This window comes from Elephas maximus, chromosome 22 (assembly GCF_024166365.1).
Source record: "Elephas maximus indicus isolate mEleMax1 chromosome 22, mEleMax1 primary haplotype, whole genome shotgun sequence".
Taxonomy (NCBI): Eukaryota; Metazoa; Chordata; class Mammalia; order Proboscidea; family Elephantidae; genus Elephas; species Elephas maximus.
Genome location: NC_064840.1, coordinates 69,104,421 through 69,122,128, shown reverse-complemented (window position 1 = coordinate 69,122,128; position 17,708 = coordinate 69,104,421). Strand labels below are relative to the sequence as shown.

General features: G+C 40.6%; 1 protein-coding gene across 3 annotated transcripts in view; it reads left to right on the top strand.

Annotated features, from left to right (window-relative positions):
• WRN (WRN RecQ like helicase) overlaps positions 1–7,633 on the top strand; it is a 124,830-nt gene extending 117,197 nt beyond the window's left edge. For all 3 annotated transcript variants that reach the window (XM_049866722.1, XM_049866723.1, XM_049866721.1), the window contains exons 34-35: positions 1,375–1,500; positions 4,661–7,633. In XM_049866722.1, coding sequence (XP_049722679.1) covers positions 1,375–1,500; positions 4,661–4,780 — 246 coding nt within the window. In that variant the 3' untranslated portion in view covers positions 4,781–7,633. The remainder of the gene's footprint in view (positions 1–1,374; positions 1,501–4,660) is intronic.
• The last annotated feature ends 10,075 nt before the right edge of the window (positions 7,634–17,708 follow it).

Genomic DNA, 17,708 nt, shown 5'->3' with positions numbered 1-17,708 from the left:
TGTTCCCTTTTATTTTGTTCTTCAGGAACTCCTACATCAGTGTGTTGGATCTTCTTTGCCTACCTTCAGTATTTGTTGCTTCTCATGAATTCTTTTAATTTCTTAATTTCTATTTTTTAACCTTCTGTTTCTCTTTTGTCACAATCTGCTGTATTTGTTGCTCTTATGTTCCTCATAATTTAGTATTCATTTTTTCTCTTATTTCTAATTCTTTTCTGGTTTTTCTCTCAAGTTTTGAGGTTTTCTGGTTTTGATTTATATTATTTATGTGTTGAATCATTTTCTTATTTTTTTTTTTTTTACCTTATTTTGAGAGGTTATAGTTTTATTCTGTACTTAAGCACATTTTTCTGATGTATGGCATTTAACTTTGATACTTTTCTGTTGCTTGTATTCATGTAAAATTAGTCTTCTTGCACTTTGAAAACAAAGCAAGGTTCAGGTTAGCTTTTCCAGCTTCACAAAGTGTCTTCTGTTGTTTTTATGTAATGTTCAAAATATGGAGACTTCGTTTATGAGATATGCTTCTCCACCACTTTTATGTAGACTTTTGTCTCTGTTTTCTCTGTCTTGCTGGCTTTTGCTATAATTCCAACACTGTCCCTGAGCAGGGGACCTTCTCCTGGAAGGCAGTCTTGTCTAGTCAGTAAGTTCATAGGAGCCATCTGCTATTGCGTTGGGTAAAAGCTTTCGCATTTCCAAATGCTGTTCTCACATTGGTCTCTCATGCTTTCTAACTTATGTCTGTGGGCTCTTTTGTGGTTTTCCTGTTCTCAGGTCCATCTTCTGTTTTGGGGTTCTCCTGTTTTCAGATTCCCCTGTTCGCCCTTGCTTTCTCCTATACAGATGCTATTACCATGAAGGTTTTTTGGCTGTTGGTGTTCCTTTTCTTTGCCTAGATTCAAACCATGCTTGTAGTTTGGGTTTCCTGAGGATACCTTTAAAGTTAGTTTCATTTTAAATGTAGACCATGGATTTTTGGTTTTGCTATCTAGTCGTTCTAGGTATTTTAATGATGGAATTCAGAGAGATTAAAAAAATATGCTCCTGCTGACACGATATTCTCAGAATCCTCTCCACCTATATCACTTTTCTTCTCTTTTTCCTGACTGCATAGAAGCAGGGGAGTGATATTTCCTGCCCTGCTCTTGGGTTTGATTATAAATTTAAAGTATACAATATAATTTCTAAACTGCTTTAAGATATTCAAAAAATGTTTTATGGGTAACATTATGATTATTATTATTGCTAAAATTCAGGACTTTAGAATAATAAGAATTTTTTAAGCCTTGCTTTTTTAGGCAAGGTTTTTTTTTTATTTATAAAAAATCAGTACATGGTATAACTAATTTGTATTCTATAAAAATTTTTAAGGTTGATAGAAAATATCCTGGTGATTTCTCAATGAAAAATGAGAGTCAAAGAAATGCAGTCACTTCTTGGAACCAGCCATCCAGCAGTTCAGAAACGGAAGATTTATTTACAGATTCTCATTCACAGGTAAAATTGATTTAGTCAAGTACTTCTCATCAAAACTACATCAGCTTTGATAACCAGTATGTTTAGGTTTAGTTATAGATAAAATTAAATGTGAATATAGTGCACATATTTCTCTATTTGCCTACATATATACATGTACAAAGAATCAGCCAATGAATTGATGTTTTCTATTCTGAATTTCGTGGTGATAACTTATTAATGGAACTTGGAGTATCAAAAAGATGTAAACAGCCCTTTAAAGTTTATTAAGAGTGCTGGGAATTTTAGTCTTCTTCTGATGAAGGAAGTGGTCACTGGAAGGTATTATTTCTGTTTGGTGACTTAGACTTCATAACTGAAGTCTCTCCAGATACTTATTTTTGAGACTAAAAAGAGACACTCGATGTAAGTAACTGTTTTCTTCCTTTTCTCTGTGAAATAAGTTCATTATAATTACAGGGTAAATACTGAAGATCGTATTCTGTAGAACTGTTATAGAGGGTGAAAGACTTTAAATGATGTTAGCTGCCAATTCATGAGTACCAAAAATACATCAGGATGTGTGTTGTTATTTGTATATATTCTCATTTGACTCTCACAGCAATCCCGTGATGTTATGTATTATTACCCCAGCACGTGGATGAAGGAACTGAGGTTTGTATGACATGCCTACAGTCACGTATTTAACAAGTGGCTCAATTAGGATTGAAACCTAGTTCTGTCTGGTTTCAAATTCCATGCTTATTCTATTGTATTAGGAAGCTACAAGAAGACTTAGGGATTTTTCCTCTGCTCTGTTACTGTTCAGATGCCTTACTCTGTTTACAGTCTTAACTGGCTTCCTTGCCTCCAAGGGGCTCAAAATGCTTAAATGCAAGCAACTGTAATTGTCTGTGGCTGAAAAGATTTTTGATATTAAGATCTTTGGGAAGCGTAGATATTTCTGGGCCTATTTTATCTCTACCGAAATGCCCTGATTGCTGTGTCACCTTATATCCCTAATATTTTTGTTTCTAAGTCAAATATGCTACAGGAAACCCGTGAGAGCCAGAGCTCGTCGGGACTGCTTTGTTTTTCCAGGTCTCACAAGTTTTCTGCCTTTGACAGGTGCAGTCTTGACATTTTTCTGTTGTTCCCTGTTTGTGAAAAATATTTGAGTTTTCGTTCTGTGGCAGATTTCTGCCCTGCCCAGGTTCCAGTCTTCACGAGTTTTGCTGTAGTATCTTAGAGTATACAAAAATCTCATCTGTTCACCTGGCCTTCCCTTCTGTGGACGGAAATGGGTCTCTGGGAACCAAACTGCAATCTTAGCCAGTTTTTTTTTTTTACTTTAGCTTTTGCTGACATACAAGTAGCTCATACTTCTTTATTGGATTTCTTTAATTAAGCTGTAACAGCTAACAATGTTTATCCTTTTTTTTTTTTTTTAATTAAACTTTTACAGTCTTTTGCCAAGAATCTTTGGCTATTTTTCTACCCTTCAGTATTTTGAAACTCTTCTTAAATATAGAAAGCATAATAAAACGTATCAAGCAGTTGGCGAACAATGTGTACCTTAGGCTGACAGACACATTGTAACTTAGACAAACCCAAACCAAACCCATTGCTATCAAGTCGATTCTGACTCATGTCACCCCTACAGGACGGAGTAGAACTGCCCCCCAGAGTTCCCAGGGAGCACCTGGTGGACTCAGAGTGCAGACCCTTGGGTTAGCAGCTGTAGCTCTTAACCACTGCATCGCCAGGGTTTCTGTAACTTAGATGAGGCCCCCTTATAGTGTTGTTGTTAGTTGCTCTCCAGTCTTGGCTCAGACTCACAGCAGCCTTATGTATAGCAGAGCAAAATGTTGTCTGGTCCTGCCCCGTCTTCCTGATCGTTGGTATAAAGTCCTTCAGAGACTTACAATGACTAAATTACCTCTGCTGGAATCCAAGGGGAGCCCTGGTGGCTCAGTGGTTGAAAGCCTGATTGCTAATCTTGAAGGTTGGTGGCTCAAATTCACCAGCCACTCTTTGGAAACCCTATGGAGAAGTTCTACTCTGTCCTATAGGGTCACTATGAGTTGGAATCAACTCAATGGCAGTGTTTTTTTTTGGGTGGGGGGGTTTGTAGGGGACGTTTGGAGTCCAAGGTATACTCATGTTAGCATGATTTCTCTGTCATGTTGTTCTGAGGATCTGTTGCTCAAACCGAAGTAACACAGAATTATGCCATTTTAGGCCTATGGAAGGAACAATTACCTACCAAAAAATGTTTTATCTTTTTCACGTGCAGATGACGTAGTACGCAGCTACAGCTTTTGTCTGTCTTAAAAAAAAACGTTGTCAAGGATTTTCACCTAAGGGTCAGAGAGTTCATTTGGTGTGTCAGCCCCCAAAAATAGTATGCAAAGTACAGTGTGTGTGTACGTGTATCCTTTTTGCTGGGAGGTGGAGCTGTATTTTTTAGCAGATGCTCAAAGGAGTCTATGAGACAGAAAATTATTTCTTCACTTACTGAAAATATTTTGAGTGTCTGCTATTATGGCTCATCAGCAAGGTGCTGAGCCACTCTTCCAGTACCATCATCCAGTGTAGACATTAGGAATTACATTCTTTTCACATACCTAATATAACACTAAGGAGCCCTGGTGGTACAGTGGTTAAGTGCTCGGCTGCTAACAGAAAGGTCAGTGGTTCGAACCCCCCAGCCGCTGTATGGGAGAAAGATGTGGCAATCTACCTCCGTAAAGATACAGCCTTGGAAACCCTATGGGGGCAGTTCTGCCTTGTCCTAGAGTTGGAATTTACTCAATGGCAACGGGTTTTTTAGGTTAATATAACACTGTGTGTGTGTGTTTATATTCACAGGCAGATACCTTTCTCAGAACATTAAGTTCACCACTTTGGTGAACCCAGTACCAATTATATCCTGGGACATAGATTTAAAATAATCTCCAGTTCTTTCCTTCCCAAATACCTACACGTGAATTTCTAAGACTAGGTAATGGAATGGCATATGATATAGTGACTTCTCTTATTTATTGACCAAAAAATAAATTCTATAGACCTCACTATTTTGTTTTGTTTTATTTGGCAGAGCGGAGGCAGGGGAGGGTAGTATAGTCAGTAACTTGGCTTAGTTTTTGCAACTGACACATATTCTCAGTAGTAAAAAAAAAAAATTTCTTCTTTCCTACAGACTTCAGCTGAAACCTCAAGGAGAAGATTACCTGAATGGTTTGCCAAAGGAAAGGAGACGTTAGGTAATACCAACGAGAAGTCAACAGCCAAAACTAAAAAGAAGGGTCTTTTTAGTTAAGTTGGAAGTCCCGGAGGAATTATATGTGTCTTGCTGTGTTATAAAAGAAGAGCTGTGTTTCATTTCTGAAAAGAGTGGGGAGTCATATTTCAGTTTAAAAAATATTTCAATCCCAAAGTAAAAATTACCTATTTATTGAGGGACTGGCACCTTAGGTCAGCCTTCCACACAAAATACTTGGGCCTTCTGAGAGCCTGAGTGCATACATTCATAGACCAGAATACTAAATTAGATTTCTTTTAAGATTGCTTTAAGAAACCATGTTATTGTCCTTTTTTCTAAATTTAGTGTGCCACGGTTTAGTATAATAACAGAATAGTAGTTGTATGGTACTTGTGCAATGTGAAATATTTCTATCTCACTTAAATTGTGCTTTATAAACAAAGAAAGCGTAATCTGTAAATTGTCTTTACTCTCTTTAGAAGCTCTTACACACATTGTTAAATGGTACTGGTGGACCACACTAGTGAAGATTAAACGTAACATTTTATGTTTCATGTATGTAGGGAACAAGATTCCAACAAAGGGTACCAATTGCACTATGCAACTATGCACTTTGTATTTCATACACTATTTCTATGGTTTTTCAAGTAATAAACCAATTTCCTTCATACTGAATGTATAATACTTCCGTTGAGTTGATTAATTGCCTGAGTACCTTTATTCTTGAGATGGTCAGGCTTTGGTTCTCCTTTCTCTTTATGTAGCACTTGTGACTTGGGTATCTGAAACCCATAGTCTGGCACAGAGTTGGGGAAACCAGAACTTTGAGTTTTATAAATACACTCCAAAGCCTTCAATTGCCTTTGTTAAAATAAAAATAACTGTTCTGAATAAAGAATTATGTTTGTTGTATGAAAACTAGAAAATCCGGGAAAGTAAAGAAAAATCACTCATAGTTCTGCCACTAGATAATCACAGCTCACCCCTTTTACATATCCTGCCAGAACTTTGTATATTCACTTCCATTCTTTATTAGATGAATATGAATAATACATGAATGAATTTCTATGGTTAAATATTCAGGCTACTCTTAAAACATCAACTAACCTGTTGTCAGTACGGTGATTTCAACTCCTGGTGACCCCACGTGTGTCACAGGAGAACTGTGCCCCACAGGATTTTCAAGGGCTGATTTTTCAGAAGTAGATTGCCAGGACTTTCTTCAAAGGTGCTGTTACGTGGACTTGAACCTCCAACTTTTTGGTTAACAGCCAAGTGCGTTAAACTTTTGTACCACCCAGGGACTCCTTAAAACATGAAAGTTCCCCTTACTCTCATTTTCCCACATCCCATTACCAGCCCCTGTCCAAGAGGTCACTCCTATTACTATTAAAAAAAAAAAAATTACTATTACCTTCTATTAAATATGTGATATGTAGTTCTCTAGTCATTTCTTGGAGCCCTGGTAAAAGGTTGGCAGTTTGAATCCACCAGCTGCTCCTTAGAAACCCTATGGGGCAGTTCTACTGTGTCCTGTAAGGTTGCTATGAGTCAGAATCGACTTGATGGCAAGTTTGGTCTTTTTCTTTTTTTTTTTGGAGTCATTTCTCTGTGTTTATATGTCTTTGTATCTTTATATGTATATATACATACATTCTTACTATATGTAATGTTCTTCAACAAATTTTTTTTACTTAATGTATCATAAAGGCCTTTGCATGTCAGTACGTATTGATCTACCTCCTTTTTATACTGCCATATAGTATCCCGTTTTGTGAGTATACCATAATTTCTGTAACTGCTTTTCTGTTGGTGATTTCATCACTTTTTTTTCCATTTCATACAGTTCCTGGAAGTAGAATTACATAAACATACCATTTGTTACTTATTTTTACCAGAGTATATTTGAACATGTTTTTTCCATGTCATTAAACAGCCTCCCACAGAATTTTCTTTGTGGCTTAATATAGTACAGTGATTCTCAAAGTGTGGTCTGCAGACCTGTGGAGTCCCTGAGACCCTTTCAGGGGATCTGTGAAGTCAAAACTATTTTTCTGATAATAGCAAGATGTGTTATTTGCCCTTTGCAGTATGTTGACATTTACATTTAGAGTCAAAGCAAAGCAATAGTGAGGAAAACCACTGGCACCTTAGCACTAACCAAGGCAGTGGCACCATCTTGTTGATTTTATTAATTCTCAGTCTTTAAATACATAGACATCTCTGAAATAGTCTGTGTGATGAAATGGCAAGGACTCATAAGGCACTTTGGCTGCATACCAAGGTGTGATGCTAGTCTCAAAGAGAAACACGTTGGACTGACTGAGTTGTGAATTAACTGCTTTTTTCATGGAATACCACTTTTACTGAAAAGAATGACTGACAAACTGGGTATTTGGCCGGCGTTTTCGCAGAAATGAACAAAATGAGTCTCTCGCTTCAAGGAAAACAGTTGATGGTATTTTTTTTCCAACAATCAGAGTTGAGATTTCTAGAAAAATTTGTAATTTTGGAAAACTCGTGTTTGCTACAGGGAGCGTGACAGCTTCCCAGTACATTAAAACTTTTCTGATGAGATGTGTGGTAAATAAATTACATGTTGTATTACCTATTACATACTGTATTACAGTCATGTACTGCAAAACGTCCGTTCAGGCAACATCTGACCGCATGCACATCCGTGGTCCCTCAAGGCTGTAATAGAGCTCAGGAACCTCCACCTGAGAACCAGACACACGCAGCAGGCATAAACGGAAGTAGCAAACGCAACAGCTTCCTGTACGTGACACGTGTATCTCATGTCTCTTGGATACAAAGAGATTGTGCTGCCAGACATGTGATGGTTCAGCACATATATAACCTGTAATACATATGTCTTGGCAATCATAATAAATACCTGTGTTACTGGTACTGTACTTTCTATCATGATTTTAATGTGAACTTACAAATAAAAAGTTTACTGTATAACAGTGTATGCTTCAACTCATAGGCAGCAGCGTGTCTCCTCAAAGGAGAAGTATTGACTTACAAGTGGAAAAAAAAAAGGTTATTAAACAACAGAAAGGTGGAAAATCAGTGAATGTATTGCTCACGATTTAGGCATGTCGCACTCCGCAATCACGACGATCCTTGAAAACAAAAAATTCTCCAAGCTGTTAAAGAAAGGATTGGCTCCACTGAAAGCTACAAGGCTAATGAAAATGGGAGAGGGACTTATATATCAGATATGGAGAAACTACTAACGATGCAGATTGCAGACCAAACACAGAAGCAAATTCCTCCCAGCCCACCGTCGAGCCCTGCTGAGGCACGAAGCTTCCCAAGGTGCTTGAAGAAAAAGCAGAACCAGACTACGATGCTGAGTTTAGTGCTAGCTCTGGGTGGTTCAAGCACCTCAAACAATGTTTTTTGCTGCATGATGTGAAAGTGAGCAGTGAGTCTGTGAGTGCTGATGCGAAGGCAGCAGGAGAATTTGTTGGAGGCTTAGGTAAACTCGTTGTCAAAAAAAAAAAAAAAAAGGTTGTTTGCTCCAGCAAATTTTTAATATGGACGAAACTTCCTTATTCTGGAAGCCAGCGCCTGAAAGGACCTTCATGCATAAGAAGGCCAAGTCAATGCCAGGCATTCAGGTGGTGACAGGGTTGTTAGGAAGCAGTGTTGTATATAATCTGGTGTTCACACAACGTCCAAATCACACAGCATCCTATTTTCACAGACTGTGTTGTGGACGTTAAGTAACACATGGTCAACGTTTAGAAGATTTGAATGAATTGTTTCCGAATGACTGTTTTAACCAATATATTCTGTATGAGTATTGCATGATATTACAAAATTATGCACGAGTAAAAGATCCACTGAAAGTACAAGACAGACCAATGGGCTTTAATGTCACAGAGTATGAAAAAATTCATTGATATGGTTGCAGGTTCGACACTGTAACCTTTAAGAAACTATCTCTTGTCCAGTTGTGGTATAGTTTCAAAGAAGAATGTCCGCAATAATCTGAGAAGACTATTAAAATACTCTTCCCTTTTCCAGCTACATGCTGTGTGATCTAGATGTATACATATAAGAAAAGAAAAATTCTTTTCATAATAGCTCAGCCAAAACAGTATATCAAAACATCCAACACAGAAGCAGATCAGAGGAGCTTGCTGCTTCTGTTAAGCCAGACAATAAGGAGATTCGCAAAAATGTAACAAAAAAAAAGCCATTCTTCCCACATTTTTCCCCCCAAAATGTATATTAACCTCATGGGTTTACTACTGCTATTTTTAAACAAACTAATAGATATTTTTAAAATTTCTAAGTTTTAATTTCTAAAATGAAAAATAAATGTTAAACCCAAGTGTTTAGTAAACAAAAGCGTTTTTGAGTCCTCGATAATTTTTAAGAGTATAAAGAGGTCCTGAGTCCTGACAGTTTGAGAACTACTGACATATTCTTTTCTTGTGTGGGTGCGCTATGTATTATTTGAGGTCCCTAGGTGGCGCAAATGATTAAATGCTCGACTACTAGCTGGAAGACTGTGGTTTGAGCCCACCCAGAGGCTCCTGAGAAGACAGGCCTGGCCATCTGCTTCCAAAAGGTCACAGCCTTGAAAACCCTGTGGAGTAGTTCTACTCTGCACACATGGGGTCTCCATGAGTCAGAATTGACTAATGGCAACAAACAACAACAGATGTATTATTTCACTGATTTCATACTGTTGGACATTAAAGTTACTTCCAATTTTTCTGCTATTTTACACACCACTGCTTTGAACATTCTTGAAACTAAATATAGTATAGTCTTATACCATACACATAGCCAAAGGAGGAGAGAATTGTTTTCTTTGTTTATCATATCTAGTATCTGTAGTGTACTTAATGCCTTCTGAGCAAAAATCTCTTTCTTCACTTTCTGTGGCTCTTGATTTCTGTTTGGTTTGGTTGTAGGCAGGATAATTCCAGTCTAGGTATAGGATTGGCACCTCTGACCTCATCTAAGCTAGCTCCTGGCTACAGTGATTGGATCCAAGGTAGGCGTGTGGCCTATCTCAGGATTTTTTTACGGAAATGGTGAAGCAAATATGTTCTGTTTTTCCCTGCTGTCACTGTGAGGAAGCATGCATCTTGGGAATGCCGGAGCAATTAAAGACCCTAAGAAACGGCCCTTCGTGAAGCTGACACTGAGGTGGGCAGAACAGAAGCATGGGAAGAAGCCAGGTTATTGGGGACATTGCTGAGCTGCTAGTTCATGGCTGTCTTGAAATCAGCCCTTTGAGTATTTCCAATGCATGGGACAATAAATTCCCTTTACCTAAGTCTGTTTGAGGTTGTTTTGTTGTTCTTGTTTTTAAATTCCACTTGTATGTAGTTGTAACAACGGTACAATTATGTGATTGATTAAAAGACCCCTGTCATGGATTGAATTGTGTCCCCAAAAAATATGTCAACTTGGCTAGGCCATGATTCCCAGTATTGTGTGATTGTCCACCATTTTATCATCTGATGTGATTTTCCTGTGTTGTAAATCCTACCTCTATGATGTTAATGAGGTGGGATTAGCAGCAGTTAGGTTAATGAGGCAGAACTCAATCTAGAGGATTAGGTTCTATTTTAAGCCAATCTCTGAGATACAAAAGAGAGAAGTGAACAGAGAAACATGAGGACCTCATACCACCAAGAAACAAGAGCCAGGAGGATAGCGCATCCTTTGGACCTGGGGTTCCTGCACTGAGAAGCTCGTCGACCAGGGAAGATTGATGACAAGGACCTTCTCCCAGAGCCGGCAGAAAGGAAAGCCTTCCCCTGGAGCTGGGTCCCTGAATTAGGACTTCTAGCCTCCTAGCCTGTGAGAGAATAAATTTCTCTTTGTTAAAGCCACCCACTTGTGGTATTTCTGTTACAGCAGCACTAGATAACTATAAGACAGCCCCCCAGTGGACAAGGAGAATATAAAATTTCTTTATGGTACAGGTTACGGAATCTCATGGAGATGGTTAGACAAAGTAGAAGCAAAGGAGCGTGCTCCCAGATGGCTGTATAGGCTTTTTCTAGATCCTCCAAGTTCTCCATTAGTTACCCTGGGGTTTTCGTATCCTCCCAATGCCCTCTCCCCACAATTCCCACTCCCTGAGTGTTTTGGAGGCCCTGATTATGTATAGGTACCGACTACCAGATGCGAGTAACTAGTACAGAATGACCTCAGCATGTTACAGTGTATTTAAGAATACATGAACTACAGGTTAATTTTCCAGGTGTAGTGTAATCCCTCAGCAGTCCCAGACTTCAAGTTTACCTAAGGTTCATTCTTAAAAACAAGGTACTTCTTTTAGAGTATTTGTTCTTATGCTGTCTCCTCCAAAAAAAGTACTAACATGCTTTCTCCTCTATGTTGTTGTTCAACAATAGAACTCTGACCATAAAGTCAGATAAAGCCCTGACAGTTAACGTAGAATTCAAAAAAAGCTGTGCCCAACCAGATAGAATTAAGAACATAGGATTCCTTCTATTTCAAAGCGCTTGTAAGAATTAACCAAGAGTATGAAGAATCCAATGGCATGACCTTAAAGTAGTTTTAGAGCTAAACAGACATTTAACTTTCTTAATGGGGCCCTGGTGGCACAGTGGTTAGGCATTTGGCTGCTAACCCAAAGGTAAGCAGTTGGAATCCACCAGGCGCTCTTTGGTAAACCCAATGGCAGTTCTACTCGGTCCTATAGGGTTGCTATGAGTCGAAATTGACTCAACAGCAATGAGTTGTTTTGTTTCGTTTTGGTTATGGGAAGCAAAGAAATGCAAAACCAACAAGAACACTGAAGAAAATAGCTACAGTCTTAATGAGAGCTGCAAACTTAAGCAGCCTGAGCTATCCGACAAGGTATCCCCCAAATTTTGCGTGGTACCACTCATTTGGGATAATGTATTTGCTTCCTTACTGGATAAATGCATTTAAACTTTGGGAAAATTTAGGAATAAGTAGAATATGGAGTAAATTAAATCTTTGGAATTAATACTTTAAGGTTAAGGAATAATTACGTATTTGACATTTTAAGCATTTGTAATGCTTGAGGTAATTTATTACAATAACAGATTATCCTTGTGACTCCAGTTTGAAGTGTATAATTGAAAATTGAGTACTGTGAAACCTGTGAGAGCCTGAACTCGGCAGGACTGCCTTGTGTTTTTGGTCTCACAAGTTTTCTGCCTTTGACAAGGCGCAGTCTTAACCATTTTTCTCTCACTCTCTATTTAGTGGAAAATATTTGAGTTTTCCTTCTCTGACAGTTTTCCACCTTCCACAGCTTCTGGCTTTTGCAGGGTTTACTGTATATGCTTGTAATTTTAAAGTTAAATTTCTACCAAGGTTGAAGCATTATTGGAACATCTAATATGGTTTTTTAAATTTGCTCTAGGTTTTGTTTTTTTTTTTTTTTTGGTTTTTTATTGCATAGAACTATTCTCATAAACAAATTTCACTTCCAGTCAAAGAAAGAAGATCTGATATTAAGGTACATATTCATTAAACCCAGAGCTATATTTTTCAGAAAAATTAAACTTCAGCGTCATGTCCAGCTTCATTTTATAACTCAATTTAAAAAGATTCTTAAGAAGTATGTACTTAATTGTCTTCCTTCAATTAACATTTGCTTTTATAGTATGTAATACAATACGCTGGCCTCATAAAAGATGGAATAAGCAGAAGAAGAAACAAACCTCAGCCTGGATCCCATACTTAATGAAGGGAAGATTTACCCTGAAGAATCAATGGAAAAACATCTCACAAAAATACTTCCTACCGGACACTAGCAAGCGGCCATCTAAGATGCATCAATTGGTCTCAACCCACCTGGAGCAAAGGAGAATGAAGGACACCAAAACACAAGGTAATTACGAGCCCAAGAGACAGAAAGGGCCACATAAATCAGAGACTACATCAGCCAGAGCCCAGAAGAACTAGATGGTGCCCGGCTACAACCGATGACTGCCCCGACAGGGAACACAATAGATTACCCTTGAGGGAGCAGGAGAGCAGTAGGATGCAGACCTCAAATTCTCATAAAAAGACCCGACTTAATGGTCTGACTGAGATTAGAAGGACCCCGGAGGTCATGATCCCCAGACCTTCTGTTAGCCCAAGACAGGAACCATTCCCAAAGCCAACACTTCAGACAGGGCTTGGACTGGATTATGGGATAGAAAATAATACTGGTGAAGAATGAGCTTCTTGGATCAAGTAGACACATGAGAATATGTAGGTAGCTGCTGTCTGGAGGGGAGATGAGAAGCCAGAGGGGAACAGGAGCTGGCTGAACGGACATGAAAATGGAGGGTGGAGAGGAGTGTGCTGTCTCAGGGGGAGAGCAACTAGGAGTGTATAGCAAGCTGTATATAAGTTTTTATATGAGAGACTGACTTGATTTATAAACTTTCGCTTAAAGCACAGTAAAAAAAAACTATGGAATCGTATTGATAAGAGCAACTCGAAAGATTAGAAAGGAATGTCAAGGGGCAGTGAATTGATATTAATGGAAGAGGAACAAATCAGAAAAGGATGAGAATGGCTACATAACAAATGTAATCAGTGCCACAAAATGGTACATCTAGAAACTGTTGAATTGCTGTATGTTTTGCTGTGTATGGTCTAAACAACAACAAAATAAAAAAAAAAAATTTTTTTTCCTACTGGAAATAAACCTTTTAAAGGAAATGTTTATTTCATGTACTCAAAATATTAGAAAATAATGTGAAAGAAGCAAAAAAGGAGATCATATGAAAGAATTGTAATAGTAGTGGTCATGTTGTTGTCAGGTGCTGACGAGTTGGTCCTGACTCATAGCCATTTACAACTGAACGGAACACTGCCCAGTCCTGCGCCATCCTCACAATCGTTATGCTTGAGCCCATTGTTGCAACCACTGTGTTGATCCATCTTGTCATAGCAGTAACAGCAGTCATAGCTAATATTATTAAGCATTTCGCCATATGTCAGAGCCTGTGCAGTTAACCTTCAGAACAACCCCAGGAGTTAATGTAGTCGCCTGTCACTGTAAACAGGATACAAAAATGGGGAAAGAGATCACAATATGTGATTGTAACCAGGGGAGTTAGGAGCTAAGTGGAATTTTTCTTCTCTTAGAATTGAATGAAAGGTGCTAAATGCCCCAAATTCTGAATTCAGAGCACTTGAGATGTTCGTTTGATCTTGTCTTTTTAGCAAAACTGGCACTACGGCCTCTCCTCCACCCAGGGGCAGATTATTCAAAAAGCGAGATCACCTATAGTGGATAATTTCACATTTTTTCACCACATAAAAAATTCTGCTTTGCGGTATGGCTGGCATCTGTCTCCCAACCCCACAGCACTGGCCTACACACGTAAAGCCTATTTTTAGTTTTACCATCCCTGATGGGCGGATGACCCAGTAAGCAAGGTAAGCATGGACTTACTTGTGCTTGCTTACTTACTAATCTGTAATGAAGCCATTCCTTACAGAGGATCTGGTAAGCACCATGCTTACCTGGCCTATTGGATAATCCACCCCCATCTCTACCCTCAGTCTATGTGAGAGGAGTCTTGGGTGGGGCGAAAGCTGACTCTGCAAGGGATCACAACTGGAGGAATGCAAAATAAAAATAAAAACCCTTCGCTCTCCCTTACTTATGAGAGAGAAGGCTTTTCACTTGGGTCTCGCATCCCCATTCCTCTAAGACTGAAGTTCTGGGACTGTACTCTTTCTGAAAGCTTCTGACCTGTGGGTCAGCACAGCACCTGATGCTGCCAGGAATCAGAGATGTGTGAGGCCTGAGAGTGTGGGTATCCAGGGCCACCGGCCTCCACCATTTGTCTCGACAAGGATGTGTGAGTTCCCTGTGGGCTGAGTGGACCTCTTGGAGGGAGCTCTTGAGGCCATCTTTATAGTACACTCAGGAAGTCCACCTGATGTGTGAGGGCACTCCAGCAGCAAGAGCACACTTGGCAAGAGTTCGGAGAAGGGTAATCCCCTTGGACCCTCTGAAGAGCCAACTAATGCGCTCCCAAAGAGAGCCAGCATTTGTACACCTGCCAACAGACCGAACCGACCGCCAGTCACCCAGCCAGAGAAACAACCACAACCAATAGAAAGGGGTGGCAACTTTACCACGCTCAGTCACCCTTCTCTATCCCAACTCCTTAGGGTAAGTGCACAGAAAAGGGAGGAGGTGGCACAGAGCTAGAACCATCATCCAGCATGAACTCAGGTGGGCCTGGGGTGAGAGGAGAACTTAGAATCAGGTGTGAGATTGGAGCCTTAAAAGACGAAGTAAGACTGTTCTAACGTCTTGGAGTAACAGAAAACGATGGAATTGGACTGAGATATGAAGGGAATCGCTACCCAGGGGGGAAGAGGGATTTAATACTTGGTAGCATTTACATAAAGTAAAAGTTTTATGTCTGTTCCCACCAATTATGTTTATATGCCTGTGGGAGCATGAAGAAGGTGTAGACTGAAACACTCATTAACACTTGCTATTTCAGGGAAGTGGAATAGAGAGCATGGAAGGACCAGCTATTTAGGTTTTATAATCCCTATTTTTTAATTAAATCAGGATATATTGCTTTTAAAATGAGAAATAAAGCAGCCAGGGCATTCTGGAGTGATGGCAGGCTTATGTTTACCCCCCTCCATATCCTGGTTCAGCTTCCAACCATCTCTCCTGAGTAAAGGAGTGTCTGGGACTGGCAGGTGAGCAGGCCTTGAGCGTGTTAGATGGGGGCTGTTACAGGTGGGATCTGCACTCGGAGACCAGCACAAAAGCCCCAGGGCAAGGATCTGGCTGTGGGGTATTCTAGGAGACTCCTTGGCCTCAAGGGGGAGGTTGATCTAGGTTTGCTGCTGCATGCCAGCTCTTCCTGTCCCCCAAAGAACTGAGGAAAGGCTGAACAGGTAGACTGAATTCTTCCCTGAAGGTAGGAGAACCCCATGACATGAGGGAGGCTTACCTTGGTGCCCTGACAGGGATCCGATGACCTGCCTCCTGCTAAACGCCTTAGCAGCTGAGCATTACAGAGGTGACGTCCCCTACCTTTTCCATGGGGTGAGATCCTTGGGGCCAAGAGGCAATGCTTGCTTGGAACCCACGCCCGTTCCCGTATTGTACACATGCTCCCAGTACATAACCCCATTGCCATTCAGCCAGTTCTGACTGAGGACAACCCCATGTGACAGTATAGAACAGCTCTGTAGGGTTTTCTTGGCTGTAACCTTTAGGGAATCAGGGTGCCAGGACTTTCTTCCTGGATGCTGCTGAGTGGGTTCGAACAACCAACTTTTGGGTTAGTAGTCAAGTGCGAGCCATTAGTGCCACCCAGGGACTGTTCCCAGTGCATGTCGTTGTTGTGTGCCGTCAAGTCAATTCTGACTCATAGCGACCCTGTAGGCGCCTTGGCGGTGCAGTGATTAATTGCTTGACTGCTCAACAAAAGGTCAATAGTTCAAATCCACCAGTTGCTCTGTGGGAGAAAGATGTGGCAGTCTGCTTCCGTTAAGATGACCTCCTTGGAAACCTATGGGGCAATTGTACTCTGTCCTGTAGGGTTGCTATGAGTCCCAGAACTCCTCGCCCAAACATCTCTGAAAACCCAGAATCTGCATGATAATGCTAAAATATGTTGGTACACCTTCCTGGGAGTGATACCCAGAGCTCTTACAGTGGCTTACAAGCCCTTGTGGGACCTCGTCTCGGTTACCCCTCTGACTTGTTCTCACTCCCTCTCCCCGCTGCAACCACACGGCACCCTGTGCTGTTCCAGTCACACACCAGACACACTCCTGTGTTAGGCTGTGCTTTCCACCTGGAAGGCACTGCCCCCAGGTAACCTTCAGTTCCTCTGAGTGTGCTCGTATCAGCTCTACCCCGGCTAACCTACTTAAAATGTCAGTTCCCTGTCTCTTCTTTCCACTCACTGCCCCCATAGGACATCCCACCTTCCAGCACACTAAAAAATGTGCTTATTCATTATGTTTATGGATGCTCTCCCCCTGACAGACTATATAAGTCCCATTAGGGCAGGTATTTTTTGTTTTTGTTGTTTTGTTTTCAGTGCTCTATCTCTAGCACCTAGGCACACACCAGGAACTCAAAAAATATTTGTTGAAGGAATAAACACATGAACAAATAAATGAATGGGAGGCATCTAAGGACTCAGAATTCTGGCCAAAGCTCTGACATCTGGAGATGCAAGTGGGCCCTGGTCTTCTCCAGCTTTCCATGCAGGTATCTACAATTCCACCTGGTCTGTGGTCTTGGCTACCCTTCATGTTGGCACCTATTAAGATGTCTGGGTTACATCTGGTCTCCAGTCATATGGACCACACAGCTTCCCTTCATGACTAACCTCTGGGCCTCGACAGGTCAGCCACCATATTCAATAAAGTCCATTGCTCTGCCATTTACTAGCTGTGTGACTTTGGACAAATTACGCAGACACTCTGAATCTCATTTAAACAATTTGTAACAGGTAGAGATTAGACACAGGGCAGGCAGACATTTAACAAAGGTTGGCACATATCGTTGGTGTTTGCATAGTTGTAGCTGTGGAAATTTCTAACAGAAAAGCCCAGAACCAGTGGCTGGCTGTCAGGAGGGACCAGGCAGGCTATCTCCCCTGTATGTTACTTGGCAGGACTAGTTGGTGAAGTCACCGCTGCCCAGTATGTGCTCTTCTCTGTACGAGGTTAGAAGTCCAGGCTGTCAGCACCCCGAGATGGATCCTTCTCGCAGAGGCAGATGCAGGCTCCCGTTTTCCAAGCGACTAAGGTATTCTTTCAGTTATTCATTCAACAAATATTCACTGAGTGCCTGCTATGTGCCAGGCACTGTTCTAGGCACTGGGGATAGAGCAATGAACAAAAGAAGTAAAATGTTCTCCGTTGTGGTTACCTGCCGTTTGTAGCCTCCTGACTCATGGCAACCCTGTGTACAACTGAAGGAAATGCTGCCAGTCCTGTGCCATCCCCA